The sequence below is a fragment of the Rissa tridactyla genome, chromosome W (genome assembly GCF_028500815.1).
Source record: "Rissa tridactyla isolate bRisTri1 chromosome W, bRisTri1.patW.cur.20221130, whole genome shotgun sequence".
Taxonomy (NCBI): Eukaryota; Metazoa; Chordata; class Aves; order Charadriiformes; family Laridae; genus Rissa; species Rissa tridactyla.
The window spans coordinates 429,343-447,618 of record NC_071496.1 but is presented as its reverse complement, the minus strand read 5'-3'; the positions used below and the strand labels follow the sequence as shown (position 1 = coordinate 447,618).

General features: G+C 41.1%; 1 protein-coding gene across 22 annotated transcripts in view; it reads left to right on the top strand.

Moving 5' to 3' along the window:
* The window catches only part of LOC128902022 (zinc finger protein 532), a 47,426-nt gene that overhangs the window by 9,407 nt on the left and 19,743 nt on the right, over positions 1 to 18,276 (top strand). For 20 of the 22 annotated variants that reach the window (XR_008463587.1, XR_008463586.1, XM_054184292.1 and 17 more), the window contains 2 exons: positions 6,235 to 8,594; positions 15,178 to 15,359. Coding sequence is in view for 20 of the 22 variants with exons in the window: in XM_054184292.1 (XP_054040267.1) it covers positions 6,235 to 8,594; positions 15,178 to 15,359 (2,542 nt within the window). In the remaining 2 variants the exon portion in view is untranslated. Of the gene's footprint in view, positions 1 to 3,563; positions 3,824 to 6,234; positions 8,595 to 15,177; positions 15,360 to 18,276 lie in introns of those variants that run through there. The other 2 variants (XM_054184305.1, XM_054184304.1) reach the window with 2 other exon arrangements.

Here is an 18,276-nt window from a genome sequence, read left to right as displayed (position 1 = left end):
TTTGAATAACATACAAAAGAAAAGTTCTCTGTCCTAAAGAGTGAACAGTCCACAACTGTACATAGTACAAACGGAGGTAAAAACTGTAGGGAGAGTTTAGGGGAGGTAAAGGAATGTAGTCGCAAGAACATAAGTTCCATAGGTAGGTGAAAATTAAAGTTGGGGTTTTTTCCTATTTCCTTAAATAATAAACAGACTTGCTGCCGAGAGAAGCTTGAGTTGAGTAGTTGTTTGAACAAAAGCATGGAGTTACGTATTTTAAGTATAGACAGTTACATGGGATTTGAAGGCAGAGGGTAGGAGTTTAATATGGTAGAAAAGACAGTAGAAAAGATGGCGCTAGTACAGGGAGTTAAAGCAATTGCATAGAGTCCCTAGACTTATGGTTGAGCAACAGAGATTTGGACGAGCCGGAGGGCGAGTATCAAGGTGAAAAAGTTGGTCAGTTCTTTAAAGATTAATGATGAAATAGAAGAATAAAAATTGAGCATGTAAGGCCATGCTTGTGATTCAGAAACAGTAGTTAGCAGCCTTCATGTGTAGAGAATATTAATTGGAAAAGTATTGGAAAGGGAGGAGGATTTTTTGTCATTGCTAGGCCAGGAAAGCCTGAGTCGTTCTTGCACCTGAGGGACAAAAATCAGAGTTCTGAGCGCTTTGGAGATGGGACCTGTCTGGGAGCTGCCAGATGATTCCGTTTTCTTGTCTTCATTGGGCTGTTGAGCTTCCCCAAAACGAGTCTGTTTTGAGTGTTTACAATTGCTCAGCTTTACACCAAAAAGTACCTTTTCATTTCAGTACCAATTTATAGGCAGCTTGATCTTTCTTGCGGAGAAAGACAGCCCCGTCTGCAGCTGTCCTGAAGCCCAAGCTACAAGATAAATCATATTTGGAAAGTGAGAAGAAAGGTTTTCTTCTGTGTGTTTACCTTGTCCCCTCTCCCTTGGCAGAGTACTTGAAAGGGTGGGTTCGTTTGGTTTTCCTCATAGGGCTGGAGTTCCTCCACCTGCAACGAGTATAGATACAAGGCTTGAGGAGTGACAAAAATTCCATGTGGTAAAACAGAACTGCTTTTTTTATTATTTCAGAAGCAGCTATTTACTTCTAAGCCCTAATACTTCTTTGGTTGATATTTATGTCATTGCATATTTGAGCCTTCCTCGCATCTACACAAATACTTGCTGTAAGAAGGCAGTATTTCAGAATGGTCTCTGGAATCCCTGGTAGTAGGGCAGAAGCTCCCACATGCACTACATCTTGCAGATGTTTTCCCCTTTTTCTGGAGATCAGCCTTTTCAAGTCTTGGAATACATCTGTAGGCTTTCTATCTTAACAGCTGGGATATGGAGGCCCCCAAAGATTTACAAGAATTTAACTATTTCTCATGGGTGTAGCATCGAATTCTTGGCCTGCTTGCTTCTTCCACTGTCAGTAGAGAGTTCTCGTGGGCTGGCTCGTGTTTTGACATAATGAGCCAAGTGGGTGCTTCACTGGAATGTGTTATCAGATGAGCTGGAGTGAAAAGGCTAACTGGGAGAAGTAAGATAGTGGAGCAGTCAAGGGGTGTCTTCCTTTGGCTAAAACCTGTGCCATTTTCTTCATGCTGTTCAGAGGAAGCTCCCATTTCAGGAGAGAATAACATAGAAGGTAGAATAACGTATTCTCAAAGAGAGAATAACGTAGAAGGTCATGCACGCGTGCTTTGAACAAAGCATGAGCACAAACAAACCAATCTTGATTTATCCTCCAGAACTTAATCCGCACTTTACGTTTCAGTAAGATATTGATACGCGTAGGGCTGGATGTTGTCACTGAAGGGATCAATGGCAATCATGGAGTAAGTATATTCAGAATCCACTCCCTTAAGTTTTTAAGACTCTGTAGTATCTTTCCAGAAGCCCTCTTGTCCCCCATCAAAGAAGCAGAACCCAGAAGCATTGCACCTCACTGCTCTGTGGCTCTCTAGCTGTGTAATTCCTACCAGACATACTCAGAATTTTTTTCCTTTTTACTTACTTTTATTGTTGAATAATCAGTAAGCGAAGTAACAGTTGAATTTTTAAAGGAACTGGTTTTCTTTAATAACTTTTCTTAAGTAATTCAAGTGTCCTAAAGGTTACAGATCTTACGACAAAGATGATGATAGGTTTTTCGTGGCATTTTCGTGATAAACATCAGCAGACGGCCGGGTGGAGAGGCAGGAAATGGAACTAGTCCATGGGAAGGAAAAGGAAAGTTACAAAAGGAGACTGAAAATGACATAGTACTTTGGACAGGGTCAGTAGATCTAAGAACTGACTCTTCATATGAGTACCCACAGAATTAGGAGTGCTTAATTTCTTGTATCTTCTATCCATTGTTCTTCGTAATGCTGTAAGTCAGCATTCCCCTGTTTTGGGGTGAATTTTGTTTCTATTGTTCAGAAACTAAAAATGGAAAAAATTCTATTTGGGACAAAGATGTGTGAGGAGGTGGGTGACTTGCAGGTTGTTTCTTTAAATATGTCTTTGTTTGTTTAGTCTGAGGAATGTGTCCTTGATTACACACCTTGTGGACTGTTCCTCAGTTTGATTCTGAAGATCATCTTAATGGCATCCCTCTGATGCTAGATTTTTACACCTTGCTGTGTCTCTTTGGAGGCACTGAGCTTTGCTCTCAGCACTTAGAAGCAGTTCTCAAAGAAATTCCATTTCCTGGAAAATCACGATTTCCTAGGGAACCGGGAACTTGCCTCATTTCCTGTTCTGAAGTATTTACAGGCACCATGTTGGCCCAGAGAAGGAATAGACTAACAGCTTGTCTGGCAGCCAAGGTGTCGGTTGATTTGGATCTTGGATAAAAGGCGGAGTTTTTTCCTTAAGGGAAGAAGTTACTGAAAGGTTTTCGGGGGAAAAAGGAGGAACGTGGCTTCAGAGTCCTGGCAGTTGTGGTGGAAGCACAGTTTGTATACTGAACCTTGAAACAGGGAGGAAGAGATGAATAAAATGGCCAGGCTACAACTTTGCTTACTTGTTTATCAAGCCTGGCAATGTCTTTTGTCCCTTTTTGTTTGACTTAGATTGCTTTAGAAGTTTGAAGAATGGGAGAGATTCTTCATAAGGGCAGCAGCAACTCTGGGTCCCCCATGTAGAAGGAACCATTGCGTTGTCATGCTCTGGTAGAGCACGGGAGTTGTTCCTGCTGCACACACTTGAAAGATGGTTGCAACTTTATGCACTGTGCTCTCTGTCAATTAATTTATGGTCTTAGCTCTGCAGACCTCTGAGTTCTTTTGAGATATTTTCCCGTTCCGAATTAGCCTCACCAGGTTTCTCGGTAAAAGACAAATGTATCTCCTCTGCTACACAGTTTTGCTCTTAAAGATGAAATGCTGCGTAAGTGGGCCTTTACTTAATTCACTGCTGTTGCTAAATGTTAATTAATCTCCAGTATATGTAATTAGAGGACGTTTCAGACTAGGAGGACTTTCTAGTTCTTTTTCAGTGTATATAATAACTGTAAAAAGACACCTACCAACAGAGGTACAATCAGAGTGCAAATAATTAGTATCTCAAATGAAGAAAAACTGTGTCAATTGAGGCTTTATTTGTGTGGTTTTACGTGGATTTTGTATGCTTTGGCCTCTGGAATCTTTTCCGTTTAATTCTTATAATAACTGTCTTTGTAATTTTGTTATTACACGTGTATGCATTTTTGTATTTATTAGATAACTGCCTTTGTAATTGCGGCCCTTTCACAGGATCCTGCAGTCCTCCAGGCAGAGGGCAGACTGAAGTCCAGGTCTGCAGCCCTGGGCTGAGTGTGATCATCATCTTGCTTTGGGGTAGGAGAGGCATCTGCTGCCACATGTGCTGAACGCAACGAGTTAGCTGCTGGTTATACTGCACGAGTTGAGCTCTACTGGTTACTTTTCTAGTCTCTTTTCTTAAATCTTTATGTTCATTTTATCCCAGTTACTAGTTTTAAATGCACGAGGGCTAGAAACTTGCTTTTGAACAAACAGATTTTAAAATTTTATAATTAAAACCACATACACAATAAAACTAGAATTACCAGCATTATGAAACAATCTTGTGTCTGATAAGTATAAATTATAACCATATGCTTTACAAAAGTAGTGAAGTCTTGATGATGAGCATTTACCATGACAGGCTACTATATGTTGTCGATTAAGCAAAGGAATTATGAGTTAATTAAGAGAGTAAATTCGTGAGTTGCAATGGAATACTCATAGCGAATCACATGCTGAGTTCAGCTCTGCAGAAGGACTTGGTGCAATGAAAAAGAGTTAATAAGTTAGACAAAGCAACAAAGCCGTTAAGTGGACCATGTAAACAATTTTCAGAACCGTTATATGTTTATATGAAGGTATTATGGGAAATGTCTGCGTGTATTCCGGTATCCTTGAAAAATTTTCCTCAGTTGCCTTTCTTAGAGTCCATAATGACTTCCAGCATTGATAAATATATACGTTTTACAAATTTTTGTCAAGCAAAGGGATTATACCATTTGAATAAACTGCATCTTTCTGAGGAACAGTTAGTGCTGCCTGTGTTGCTAATGATCTGCATAAAAATATGTATTTAAACATGTATGCATTTTGATTAGTTTTTCTTAGCATTGTTAGAGCTGAATTCAACAGTCAGCAGTAGTTTCTCTCCAGAGCTGGAGATGATGAGCTCAGGGGAGGAGGAAGTGAAGTTGTAGGATGCATCTCCGTTCGCAAGTGGCTTCCAGCAGACCTGCCCTGGGGCATGTAGCTTCTTGCTTACCTGAGCTCATGTGAGGAGCTTGGAGAGCGCTGTTGCAGGTAGTCACACCGTGGTTCTCTGACGGCCTTTGTTAATTGATACTGGCGGCAGAACATTGAGCTATGTAATAAGAACGTTTTCCAACCCTTTAGGGCCAATACAAAGGCAGGAGGACAGACAGGATGCTTCCTAAACGGGCACTTGCTAACAATAACACTTAATTTGGTTAATTATCTTTTCACATTGAATACTGACTTTAGCCTGATAATTACCGAACAATGAAAGTACATTAAAAACAGCTCTGTCACAACAATACAAGTCATACCTGTGCACAGTTACGAAAGAGGATGAAAAAATGTCTGTCTGTGCTTTCTGTAACTGATTTTTGTAGATCTCTGCGAGTGATTCTCCCACACATCTCTGCATATTATTGGAACGTCTGGAAAAAGGCAAATGTCATAGTGGGATTTAAATCTAAAAGTACACTCAAAGTTAATTTTTCTTTTTACACAGCACTTGTAAAGTTTCAGTTTTGAGTTACCTCTTTGGTTTGGGAATTGGAAGGAAAAAACCCAACAATAGAGGCCAGTGGCGAACTAAAAGAACAGGATCTGGAAAATGTTTTCTGTGAGGGGAAAAAAAAACCCCTAAAGATCTGGTGTTGGTTAGCCTAAAAAGGAGAAGATTGAAGAGAGATAATGGCCTTGCAGTAAAGTGCTGATGCAAAGAGGATGGGTGAATGGAACCATATGTAGTTCATTCAGATTGCATCAAGAAAGATTCAGATTATGCAGTAGGAAGCATGTAACGGAGCTGTGAATGACTGGAATAAATTACATCGGAGGTTGTAGAACCTCTGCTATGGGAGGTCTTTAAAGTAGGTGAGAGTGAGACACCTGTCAGGAATAGCGTAGATACAGCAGATCCGTCATTAGAGTTGCTGAAAAAAAGCATTGTGAACACCAGGAGACACTTATTCCATAATTCTTATAAAGCAATTTAATTTATAGAAAACAGCGCAACTGTTAGTAGAAGCACATTTGTTGCCATCTTCAAGAAGGCTCATCAGCTTGGTAATGCAAATGTCAAGGGAAATCTAGACTTAGGAGGAATTGCAAGTGCCTCATGTTATTTTCATGCAAGTCTAGGCATCCTGCTCTAGTCACGGTGAGCGTGGGAGAGGGTAGGAGGGGGTGTCGGAGCGGTGGCAGGAAGAAAGTCACTGAAGAGAAATTTGTGCCTAGAATGAAAAGACTAGGTTACAGTCTGTGAGGCTGATGGATTCCTAGAGCTCTTGGTCTAATAACTTGACTGTACACTTGCACTGGAATGCCGTTCTGTAATGTATAATTTCTGAAAATACTACTTCAGAAGTGAAATAACACCTTTTTACGTGGCATATGTGAACATAAGCTTATTTTGTGTAAAATTGTGCTATTAGAGCTTAAAATACTGAGATAATGGCTTTCTGCTTATTTTACAGATTTTCTTACCATCAAATACATGACCATGGGGGATATGAAGACCCCAGATTTCGATGACCTTCTTGCAGCCTTTGACATACCAGACATGGTTGATCCAAAAGCAGCTATTGAATCTGGACATGATGACCATGAAAGCCACATCAAACCAAATGCTCACCCAGATGAAGATTCTCACGCCCCATCGTCATCTGATGTCGGTGTGAGTGTCATTGTGAAAAATGTGCGTACTATTGATTCTTCCGAAGGAGTGGACAAGGACGGTCACCATTCCACAGGCAATGGCTTGCATAATGGCTTTCTAACGTCATCAGCTCTCGATAGTTACGGTAAAAATGAAGGGAAGGTGCTTAAAGATGATGGGTCAGCATCTGAGACTACACTGAAGGATTCAGCTTTCAACCAGTTTAGCCCAATATCAAGTGCTGAAGAATTTGATGATGATGAAAAAATTGAGGTGGATGACCCTCCGGATAAAGAGGAGATGCGTGCAAATTTCAGGGCAAATGTCTTGGCAGGATCTGTATCTCAGCAGGAATATGACAAACTAAAGGCACTTGGAGGGGAGAACTTGATTAAATCTGGAATCCCCGTTTCAAGTAGTATAGATAAAAATAAAGTTGCTAAACGAGAGACAGAGACAAATTCCATGAACTTAAGTGTCTATGAGCCTTTTAAAGCTCGAAAATCGGAGGACAAATTGCTAAAAGACAATTCTGAGAAGCTTCTTGAAAACAGGGTACTTGATGGAAAACTGAGCACAGAAAAAAGTGAAACAAATCTTGCCAGCATTTCACAGTCCAAAGCAAAGTCATCAGCAAAGCTTTCTTCGTGCATCGCTGCAATTGCAGCACTGAGTGCTAAAAAGGCAGCTACAGATAGCAGTAAAGATTTACAGTCTCATTCGGGAGAATCTTCTCCATTACCAAAAGACATGAGTGAAAGTCCCCGGGCTATTGAAAAATCACCTGAATCTCAGAGTCTCATTGATGGTGCTAAAAAGCCATCTGTCAAACCACCTGATAGTCCCAGAAGTGTATCGAGTGAAAACAGCAGCAAAGGGTCTCCGTCTTCTCCTGCGGGGTCAACACCAGCAATTCCTAAAGTTCGCATAAAAACCATCAAGACTTCTTCTGGGGAGATCAAGAGAACTGTTACCAGGGTGTTGCCAGAAGTTGATTTGGACTCTGGTAAAAAGCCAGAGCAGACGGCTTCTATGGTAACTTCCGTGACATCTCTCCTGTCCTCACCGACTTCTGCTGCTGTTCTTTCCTCTCCTCCTCGAGCTCCTCTCCAGTCCACAGTTGTCACCAATGCGGTTGCATCTGCAGAACTTGCACCAAAACAGGTCACTATCAAACCTGTGGCTACTGCCTTTCTCCCTGTTTCAGCAGTTAAAACAGCAGGTTCACAAGTTATTAATTTGAAGCTCGCTAACAATACTACAGTGAAAGCCACTGTAATCTCGGCTGCTTCGGTGCAGAGTGCCAGTAGCGCCATTATAAAAGCTGCCAATGCGATACAACAGCAGACGGTCGTGGTGCCAGCGTCGAGCCTCGCCAGTGCTAAACTTGTGCCAAAGACGGTCCATCTTGCCAACCTTAATCTTTTGCCTCAAGGTGCTCAAACCACCTCTGAACTCCGCCAAGTGCTAACGAAACCTCAGCAACAAATAAAGCAGGCAATAATTTCTGCAGCAGCCTCACAGCCTTCGAAAAAAGTGTCTCGCGTCCAGGTGGTGTCATCTCTACAAAGTTCTGTAGTGGAAGCGTTCAATAAGGTGCTGAGTAGTGTCAATCCCGTGCCAGTTTACATCCCAAACCTTAGTCCCCCTGCCAATGCCGGAATAACGTTACCAACACGAGGGTACAAGTGTTTGGAGTGTGGCGACTCCTTTGCTCTTGAGAAGAGCCTGACCCAGCATTACGACAGGAGGAGCGTGCGAATTGAAGTGACGTGTAATCATTGCACAAAGAATTTAGTTTTCTACAATAAGTGCAGTCTTCTTTCTCACGCTCGTGGGCACAAGGAGAAAGGAGTTGTAATGCAGTGTTCACACCTAATTCTAAAACCAGTCCCAGCAGATCAAATGATAGCATCTCCTTCCAGCAATACCGCGACGTCTATGCTTCAGAGCCCCGTGGGAGCTGGCACGCATGCAGTAACGAAGATACAGTCTGGCATAACTGGGACAGTCATATCGGCCCCAGCGAGTACGCCTGTCATCCCAGCTATGCCACTGGACGAAGATCCCTCCAAACTCTGTAGGCATAGTCTAAAGTGTTTGGAGTGTAATGAAGTTTTCCAAGATGAGACATCTCTCGCAACTCATTTCCAGCAGGCTGCAGACACAAGTGGACAAGTAGAGTATCCTATGTTTCAATTCCAATGTTTGATCTATAAGCCTAGGAGACTTTGGATATGGTTCTGCTTTCGTTTAGCTATTAATTATCCGAACCTCCGCGATTAAAAAGTATAAGCGAAAACCACAAAAAATCTTGCAAGCGCTTACGTAGCGAACGTCAACATATTTTAAATACAAGTTTTCTTAGGATTTTTTAAGGCCCTGAAGTCTGAAATTTACACTGCCTATTTTTGCTAAAATTTAGCATTAGCTTTCTTACAGCTGAACATTGTAATACTGAAATTAATAGTAGTCTTCACCAAGAATTTTTAATGATTCTTTCTGTGCTTTGGAATTGAAGTAACCTGTGGAACCCACTTAATTGGCACCCTCATTAGCAGCCCATCTGTTGAATCTGAATGATAGTTTTAAGTGATTCATTCTTGATTTGTCTTCAGTTTCTACTATTTCACGTAGCACCAGAAGTGAGGTAGGCATTCCTCTTACCTAGGGGGGCTCTAGGCAATGAATAAATGGCACACTGATTCTTTGGAAAGGATATGCATGCTGTTTTCTTCAAGTCTTTTGTAAACAGAAGTGAAAGTGGTGTTCACTGGCATGCATTTCTTCCTGTGTGACCGTTTGTTTATTTGTGTTGGTTTTCCTTTCCTCTTAACGATTGCTAATGGGTTAAATTTACAAAGCATTTTAAAATTCTTTACTAATGTATGTGGCCTAATCTGAAAGAAACACGTAATTCAATAAAAGCTAATAATAATCAGTGTGCGACGTATTTTATAATCCTCTAAGAGTTGAGATTGTTAATTAGAAGAGTTGGATTTCTGTTGGGGCGTGCCAATTAAAAGGGATTCTGATGTGTTTCAAAGCATTCAGTTGAGTTTGGTGTTGCAGCTCCTTGCTACGTGAGAAGCTGAAAACGTGCAAACGTGCTCAGATTTATCAAGACAGGAAAGCCCCAGGAATATTCTGGGAATCGCACAGCAGTATTCAGGATAAAGGTTTTTAAGTCCTGCAGTTAGGGAGAAATTCACTAGTCCTAGAAGCGCAGGCGGGTTCCTGTCAGGGTCTATTTACTAAGCTTAAGCCCTGTTCTGTGGCTGTGCGGCAGCTCCCTGCGCCCACGCTACAGCAGTCATGTAAAGAGCTTTGCGTGGGGAAATAATCTGGATTATGTGGCTCTGCCTCAGCTCCACTTTACTAGTGGGCTAGCGGATTTAGGCGGAAATTGCCTGGATTCCCAGTGAATGCCATGTCTGTGAATTTCTGTTTGTAAGATACTACAGATGTGCCTGCCTAAAGAGAGTTTGTTTAAGCTTTTTGCCAGAAAGAAGTTATCATAATGTATTCTGTCCCTGGATCTTGCTGCAGTTTTGAACGGTATCTAGTGGCTGACCATGAGTATATTCTGCACCAGCTCTTGAATTACTTAATACTCAGTAACTGGTTTTTAGCTAACTGCTTTGCTGGTGCTTATCGGTGTTAGATTTGTCTTGGTTTTTTCCGTAATAGGTGCATTAGGTATCATTTAGCACGATAAGATCCAGTAGTCCTTGTGAAATCCCTGTTGTTCTTGGTACTTAAAATCCAGCAATTAAGAAGGCGCTAAGACAAAGCAAGCGCTTGAGAGACAGACAGATATACTGAGAATAGGTTGGGAGGGTGAGGTAAGGGTAAAATGAAAAAAAATAGCAAGGATAAAAAGTGAGGTACTGGCTTTCTGGGGGGGTCTTTTTTTGCATGGACAGGGAAACTAAGCAGACTTGTAGAAACACCTTTTGCCCTTTGCTGCTACCTCTGTCTGGTGCTTTTGCCCTGTTGCTGCCGAGTTTGCTCTCTGCGTGTCCTGTTAGATACTGTTTGCCCCGCTGATTTACTGCGAGAAAGCAGCTGAGATCCTCATACAACGTCAAAATACACCTGCAGTTAGGGGGAGAGATCAGGAGGGGTGCACAGATGCTGCTGTTCAGGGAGGAAAGCTCATGAAGGTGCAGAAAACAGCACTGCCTACTGCCTACCAGTGTGCTCCTGTCTCTTGTCGGAAACTTGCTCTCTCCTAGGAGCTGATGGATGAGCAAGGCCTTAATACCTGCTTAGTAGGCCATGGATTTCCAGGGTTGTTGTTTTTTTTTAAAAAAAGCCTTGTTGCTGCAAAGCACTGGAGGAAAAGAGGCGATTTCATGTTGTTCCATTTTAAAAGAACACAATAAATGTCGTTTTAAATGTTCTTTGCGGAAGTATCCTCCTAAAAATGAATTAAATATTTTTCTTAGTCCTTTTCAGATATCCAGCAGCAGTTTTCAGTTCTGTGCAGGGTTTTTTTACGTTGCGTTTTATTGCTTACTGTGGTGGTGTAGCTATGCTGAAATGCCCACCATGGGAACTGTTTAACTGAACAGCTGCTTTAGCGAGAGCAATACGTCCTGCTTTCTCGATAAGTTATCTTTTTGTCTATCTTTTGTCCCAGGCATTGCTGCAAGGGTAGTGTTTGCTGAAGGAAGACTCTGTACAGGCATTTATTAATAAACATTTTGGTACTTTTTCATTATATGTTACCCCTTGAAAAGCTTGACAAGAAATACTCTTGAGTTCTGTTTTCCTTCTTAGTGCTTGGCACTGGCTTTTTGTTGTAAAACTACCTTTATTATGGGGGGAGGAAGACAGGAAAGTTAGATGGAATTGATATTTTAATTTTGGAAGGAAGAAAGAATAAAAATAAACATTGGGTTTATGCAAACAAATAATAGGAAAAAAAGTTACTATTTGCAGCTTACTGTTCTTCCTAGTGCCCAGCTAATTGCTCTTGAAATGGAAATTGTGCACTGGTTTATGTTTTCAGTGAGTCTAAGCAGTAAGTAGCTGTCACTTCTTGTTCTTAAACTCCTTTTACGAAGGCAGAATGTTTCTTTTAAAATAAACAATAGTAACACAGTCCTAGTGATTAAAAGATGTTCCCTATAAAGTTATTACCTCTCTGTAATATATTGCTTCAATCAATATTCCCGTTAAAGGGAATAGGACGAGTCACTCATAGGTTTCCTGGCTGAATAAAACCCTCATCGACTTCCTGGGGGGAAAAAAAATAGCAAACCTGAGCTAATTAATGTTAGTGTTCGTCTTATTTACAAATATAAGTGTATAGCTCCCATGGAAAGTACATAGCTCATTTCCCTTCATACTCATAGTTCTTGTGTATCTTTATTTTCCACCTCCACCATTTTTTCTTCTAACCCTTTTTTTTTCTGAAACTTTGACTTTAAATGCAGGCAGGTGATGATTTTCACAAACTGTGTTTTATTTTGGTATGGGTTGGAATGAGAGAACTGGAAGTTAATGCCACCTTAACCCCAAAATAAAATGGTAAGCAAACATGCTGAATTTCAGAATTTCCCAGTAGATTCTTCTTGCTCGACTGTAATCAATTAAACAGTTTACTGTACTCATCAAAATAGCAAACCAGTGGCCTTAACAAGTAGCACTGTTGGCATTTGGTGTCGGTAGGAGTCACTAGCATTCCAGATAAATCTCTCAGGTGCTTGGTGCAAAGTCAGGGAGGTAACGCTTTGTTGGGGTTGGAATGTTGACGGCTCTTCTGTGTCCCCAGTTCCCTTAGAGCCCCTTCCAGTCCCTCAAGGGGCTCCAGGAAAGCTGGGGAGGGACTCTGGATCAGGGAGGGGAGCCATGTGAAAAAGGGCAATGATTTTAAATTGAAAGAGGGGAGATTGAGATGAGATCTGAGGAAGCAATACTTTGCTGTGAGGGCGGTGAGCCCCTGGCCCAGGTTGCCCAGAGAAGCTGTGGCTGCCCCATCCCTGGAGGGGTTCAAGGCCAGGTTGGCCGGGGCTTGGAGCAACCTGGGCTGGTGGGAGGTGTCCCTGCCCAGGGCAGGGGGTGGCACTGGGTGGCCTTTAAGGTCCCTCCCAACCCAAACCGTTCTGTGGTTCTGTGATTTCCTTTTGTAGTGCTGCAGACCAAGGGTTTGGAAGGACTCTGAAAACCCTGTATGTTTCTGTTACTGGAATGAGAAGTTCTGTTTTGCTGTTTTCTTACCTAATCAAATAGTACTCCAGATTCTCCAGTATTATACTGCTGCTTCTTAATACATAAATGGCAAAAGGTACATTTTAGGAAAGGTACCGGAGCCAAGTAAACGTGAGGAGCACGTGTTAAGTAGAGCTGTGGTTAGTCAGGATTGTGCCTTTAAGCCTGAGCTGATGGCAAAGTTGACATCCCAGACCAGTTCTGTCAGTGCTGGAGAGCACGAGGCTGTGGTGCCCGCCATACTGTTCCGTCGGTTGAGGACGAACGATTGGCATTTCAAAGTGGATATTTATTCGTGTCTGAACAGAGTTTCGGACATACTGTGTCACAAAGGCTCTGGTCGGGGTGAGAGTTCCAAGTCCCTGCGGATCGTTAACCTCAGGCACGTGTGTCCATGCTACCTACTAATCCTTTGGGCTGGCGGTAGGGCTAATATTGAACGTGAATTTCAGTAATGGTAGATTTTCTCTGCTTAACTTCCTCTATTTGAACGTTTTGAGTTTCACCATCTTGCTGTGGTCAGGACGTTTGAGAACTGTGTTTGGATGGAGACCGTGTTCAGACAGTTCAGGCCACCCTGTTCACAGAGTAAACTGTGTGAAAATACGCTCCTTGCTCCTGTGTCTGTGACCACAAGATGTTTCATGTTAACATTTCTACTTAAAATTAGTGGTTTTGAAAAAAGTATTTGCATGCGCCCTCAAAAAAAAGCATTTAGATTAGGCTATTTTGGAAAAAGATTAAAAATGGAATGTACAGATTGTAATACAAAAATATACTTGTTCTTAGAATATCAGTAATACTGTATAAATGCTAAGGCAATTAAATTACTTTAGACATTGGTATTAAATAGCGTTCTATTAGGAAAAAAATAATAATTTTTTGCAGTGACTGTAAAGGCTTTTTCCTTCCGTCTTTGGAGTTAATGTCTGACTCCTACTGACTGAATGGGAACAGGGTACTTTTTTTACTGGCATAGTTGCTAATACCAGTAACTGAGGCTCCTGTGAAAGCTGTTTGTAATACTGTACTATTTCTTCCCTAATAGTAGCTTTGATTCTGCTGTTATATGGTCTGGATCTTACTGTTCTTAGATTTAAAGAAGAGTCGCCTGAATTGGAAGGGTGTGACTTTTTGTGAAGCACCTATCTTTTAGTAAGAAACTGTTTTACCCTGAGGAAAGGCGTTATTTCTTAATTATTTCAGGATTTCTTCATACATAGGTCAGTAAATACTTTATAACACAGCTCTGGAGAGCTTGTTTTGTTCCATATTCTTGCAAAATGTACGCATTGCTACATCTGCAAGACTTACGGATAACATTTCTAAAAAGACGCAAATCTCTGTTAAAAAGATACCCATGCCACAAAGGAGTCTTGGTTTTGTTTTTCAATCTTCCCAAGTCACTGGTGAGGTGGTTAAGTCCCAAATCATAAGAAATAATCATTTGAAAAGCCTTACAAAGCAAAGTCTGTGAAATGAAGTTGAGTTAAAGTCCTGTTCTGCTTGACTGGGAGACCACGAGTGTTTCTGTGGAAGGTGGTGAAGCAGCTTCCGTGATCAAAGCTAGACAGAAGTGTAGCTCTGTACTGGATGCCAGCTACCTGCCTACACGTTTTAGAGGTGCATTGTTGTAAATGAGACATTTTCTGGAACGCTTCTAGAGATTTGGCTCTTTGTGCCCTCCAGTGATGCAAAGTAACTGTGAGCAAAAGTGAAGCCTGTTTGCAGCTGGGTTGTATCCCACGCATTTCATCCCGAGAATGGCACAAAGCACCCAGAGAATTTCAGTGTTTCTGATGTGGCATATAGTCAACATGTAGCTTAAGATTTTTTTTTTTTTAATTATTTGTGTAACAAATTACAAGAAAAGAATTAGCTTAGTAAGTTACTCCTGTATGTAGAAAGATTGCCCTGCAAAGAAAAGTTTTGTAAACATTTTGCATATCTCTAGTTTTTACTCAGCTGTACAGTATGTTGATATAGTGCAGGTGTTGTATTCTAGCCCGAGAAATGTGTTTTGAAAACATCTGCAAACTTTTGCCTGATAATACTCCATTTTATTGGTATTATGGATATTACCGTAAGAATTCATCAGGAGCAAGGATGAAAGAAAGTGTAGATAGTATATTTGGTGGGTTTGGTTTGGTTTTTTTTCACTTTGTGTGGTGCACTGAGTTAAAACCGTAAGGTTTGATGCTCAAGCTGTACTTAGGCCCCTTGCCCTATTACGGTAATCTTTGAGGCACCTTGGTAAGATTTATGTAAGCCAACATGCCCCTCCCGTGGTGAGTGGCACATGAAAGAGCGGCGTTGTGCCCGGGTGGCCCAGAGTGCCAGTGTGTCTGGTGGCCAGTGTCTGCCAGCTCTGTCCTGCCCGCTTGGTCAGTAGGGCCTGCAGTTAGTACTTGCCTGCTTCTCGTGGTTCCCATCGCAGTCCTAACGTCTAACCTTTTATTTGATGTATTACAGTGTTTGACACAAGACAGTGTGTATAGCTGAACCAAACCTTTTGTTTCATCTATTTTGGTTTATCGTTTAGAAGACATGCAATATCTGCCAGATGCTGCTTCCTAACCAGTGCAGTTTTGCATCACACCAGAGAATTCATCAGCATAAATCTCCATACACGTGTCCCGAATGTGGAGCAATCTGCAGATCTGTCCACTTCCAGACTCATGTCACTAAGAACTGCCTGCATTATACCCGAAGAGTTGGTTTTCGGTCAGTATAATGATTACTTTTGTTGTCAATTTATGTATAATTTATGCTTTTAAAAGTAATTTTCCATTTTCATAAGCATTGTTTATAGAATACAGCTTGATGGGTGTAAGGTTGTCACAGCAACAATGCTATTAGTATTACAGATTTTGGAATAAATGCCACATTGGGATTCTGCTTTGTTTTGGGCATCTGCTTTTGTATGTTATTGTATCGGAATATTAGCTAATCTCATCCAGCTGTAAAATGTCAGATTCAGGAGTTCATAGTTTATAAGGTCTAGATAATTCCGATTATTTTCTTAATTTCAGGTTCTTAAAATCCTTCTGAGTTTTCTCAAAACACTGGATTTTGGATTGTTCTCTCTGGTTGAACAGTCGTTTTCAGTATTTACTGCCAGGATTTATTGTCGAGATGCTGATGGGCGTACTGCACCTGTCTGGTTGCTGTCTTTTCTGTGGGAATTCAGAATTCCTCAGCTTTTCATTACTTGAAAATTACCTTTCTCATTCAAACAGCCTGGTCTTTTGGTTCTTTGTTACTCTTCAGTTTCCCCTTTGTACTTCTGTTTTCCGGTAATGGCAACTCACTGAGAAAATGGGGATCAGAGGCATTTCATGGAAGCGTTAAGTTTTGAAAGTGTTGAAAAATTGTTTCATCTTAGCCTTTGACTGGCACTGGATGGCAGGCAGCACAGCAAGAGATCGGAAGAGGGACCCGAGCAGCCCAGCTTTGCTCAGCCGTCCTCAAACATCTCCACTTCATCCTGGCTGGCTGGAGAAGGACAATGTAAAATCTTACCAGTAGGCAGCTTCTTCCCTCGTCAGGTGCCACCAGTTCATTTACCAGGATGCTGTGAAATCTTCCACTAAGGGAAGAAAGCATTTTTACTGCACCAAGCCAGCTGCTGTGGCAGTCTGGTTTCAGGTTGAACCCATGGCCTGACACAGCTCTCAGCTCTCTGCATTTCTCTGGGTTGATCGTTTTTATTCTTTCCTCCCAAGCAGTAGTCTGTCTTGTCCTAAATTTCTCACATCTGCTGCCTCCACGCTGCTGCCTCCACGCTACTTCCCTTGCCTCCAGTCTGTGTCTTGGGGATTTGGACACGGGTAGAATCAGCTTCAGGGACTCCTGGCCTGCACCAGTAACATCAGAAGACTCATAAATCCTTCACTGTGAATCTAAGCTAAAGTTACTAAACTTTTCAGTTTGTATCATAAACATCTCACATCACCCTAAGTCAGAATTTCTCTATATGGTGAGGCTAAACCAGAAATACCTAGGCAAAGAAAAGCACTATCTGGGAAAGTTGGTATCTCCCTTCTTAGACTCCTCAGCGTCTCCTGATGACCACGGTGCATTTGCTCGAGGAACAGCATGACCTGCCTTGGCTTTTCAGAGGCCCTCTGTGAGGGAGATCAGTTTCATTTCAGTGATTTAGGATAGTTGTCTGAACTAAATCCGTGGAAAATGTCAACCTTAAGTTTAATTGCAGCCTCCCAAGTTGAAAGCAAGAAAGCTGTTACAGCAGTCCAAGAAAGGAAGGCTCGGTCCTCGAGAGCTGTTTTAATACACCGTGCTGGATGCTGAGGATCATTTATTACGTGGCATCACTAGAGAATGAAGTCCGGGCAGGATGGGGTGGGGAGGCGAGAGATGACCCTGCTGTCTTGAGGTGACGCCTTACAGGAGGTCTGTTAATGCGAGGATCCTGCTCTGTACCACTATGAAGAAATGTTCATCGCTGTGAGCAGAGAAGATCTTAACACACCCAAAAAAGGACCATTTACTTTAGAAAATGCATTGGTAAGCAGAGACTAGGTAGATATAAACTTGATTAATAGTATTAAGAATGTAAATTAAGTGCTCGGAAAAGGAAGGATGACATTTCATAAAATTCAAAGGTGATACATTTTAAAAGGAAAACGGGATTCTTGAATGCAATGTATAACTATTTCCTGCTTTATTGCTATCATCATGGCATTAAAACTGTCAAAAAATGATTTGACGTTTATATGACAACAGTCATAGTGGAAGGGTGGAGGCCGCCTATGTTTGAACTTTAAAGCTCTTACTGCAGAACACTGGTCAATAAGAAATGTTTTCATTTGCCAGGTTATTTTGTAATTGCTTATCGCAGTATGCTCTTGGACTTACTCGGTAGCACTTAGTACTGGAGATGTATGGTGCTAAAAGGGACCATTGTGTATAGAAATTCTTATGTACTAATATTAATTCAATTTTTTAATCATTTCATTTTAGAATAGATGCGGAAAGGTCACAAATTTTCGACACAGCAGAAGTATGTTTTTGAAAAATATTTTCAGAATTCCAATCTGATAAATTGATCTGATTGTAGAGATTTGGTTTGGTTGTCCTGAGTTTAAATTACTCTTTTATTTGTTTTTAAATCCAAGCGCTGATTTGATTACATGTACAGAAAATCATTACCGGTTTGTCTTCATTAAATCTAAACAAGGGAAATGCTGGAAATGTTTTCCTTACTGGTTTTCCGTTTTGGTGGTAGTTTCTAAATTGCTGTGGCGTACCTTATACAATCCAGTGCATGTGATAAAAATGCATTTTGTGAAATCTCTTTACAAATTTGCAGAGGATGTAAGCATTCTCTTTACAATCAGTAGAGTATTCCTTTGTCGACCCTTCTATCTGTTTTGTTGTAATGCCATAAAAACATGTTCTGACTTCGTATCTCTTAGATTTTCAAATTAAATTTGGGAAATTTCTTTTTTCTTACTTTCTGATACTCAAATCTCTGTTTATGTTGATTCTTACTGAGTTTTTTAAATTGACAGAATAACGTAGTTTTACCCCGTTGTGTATATGTATGTTTATCTCTTCCACTTGCTTGAAAATCGGTGTTTATTCCGTTTCTTTCAGTACTGCGTGGAGCGAGGCTGAA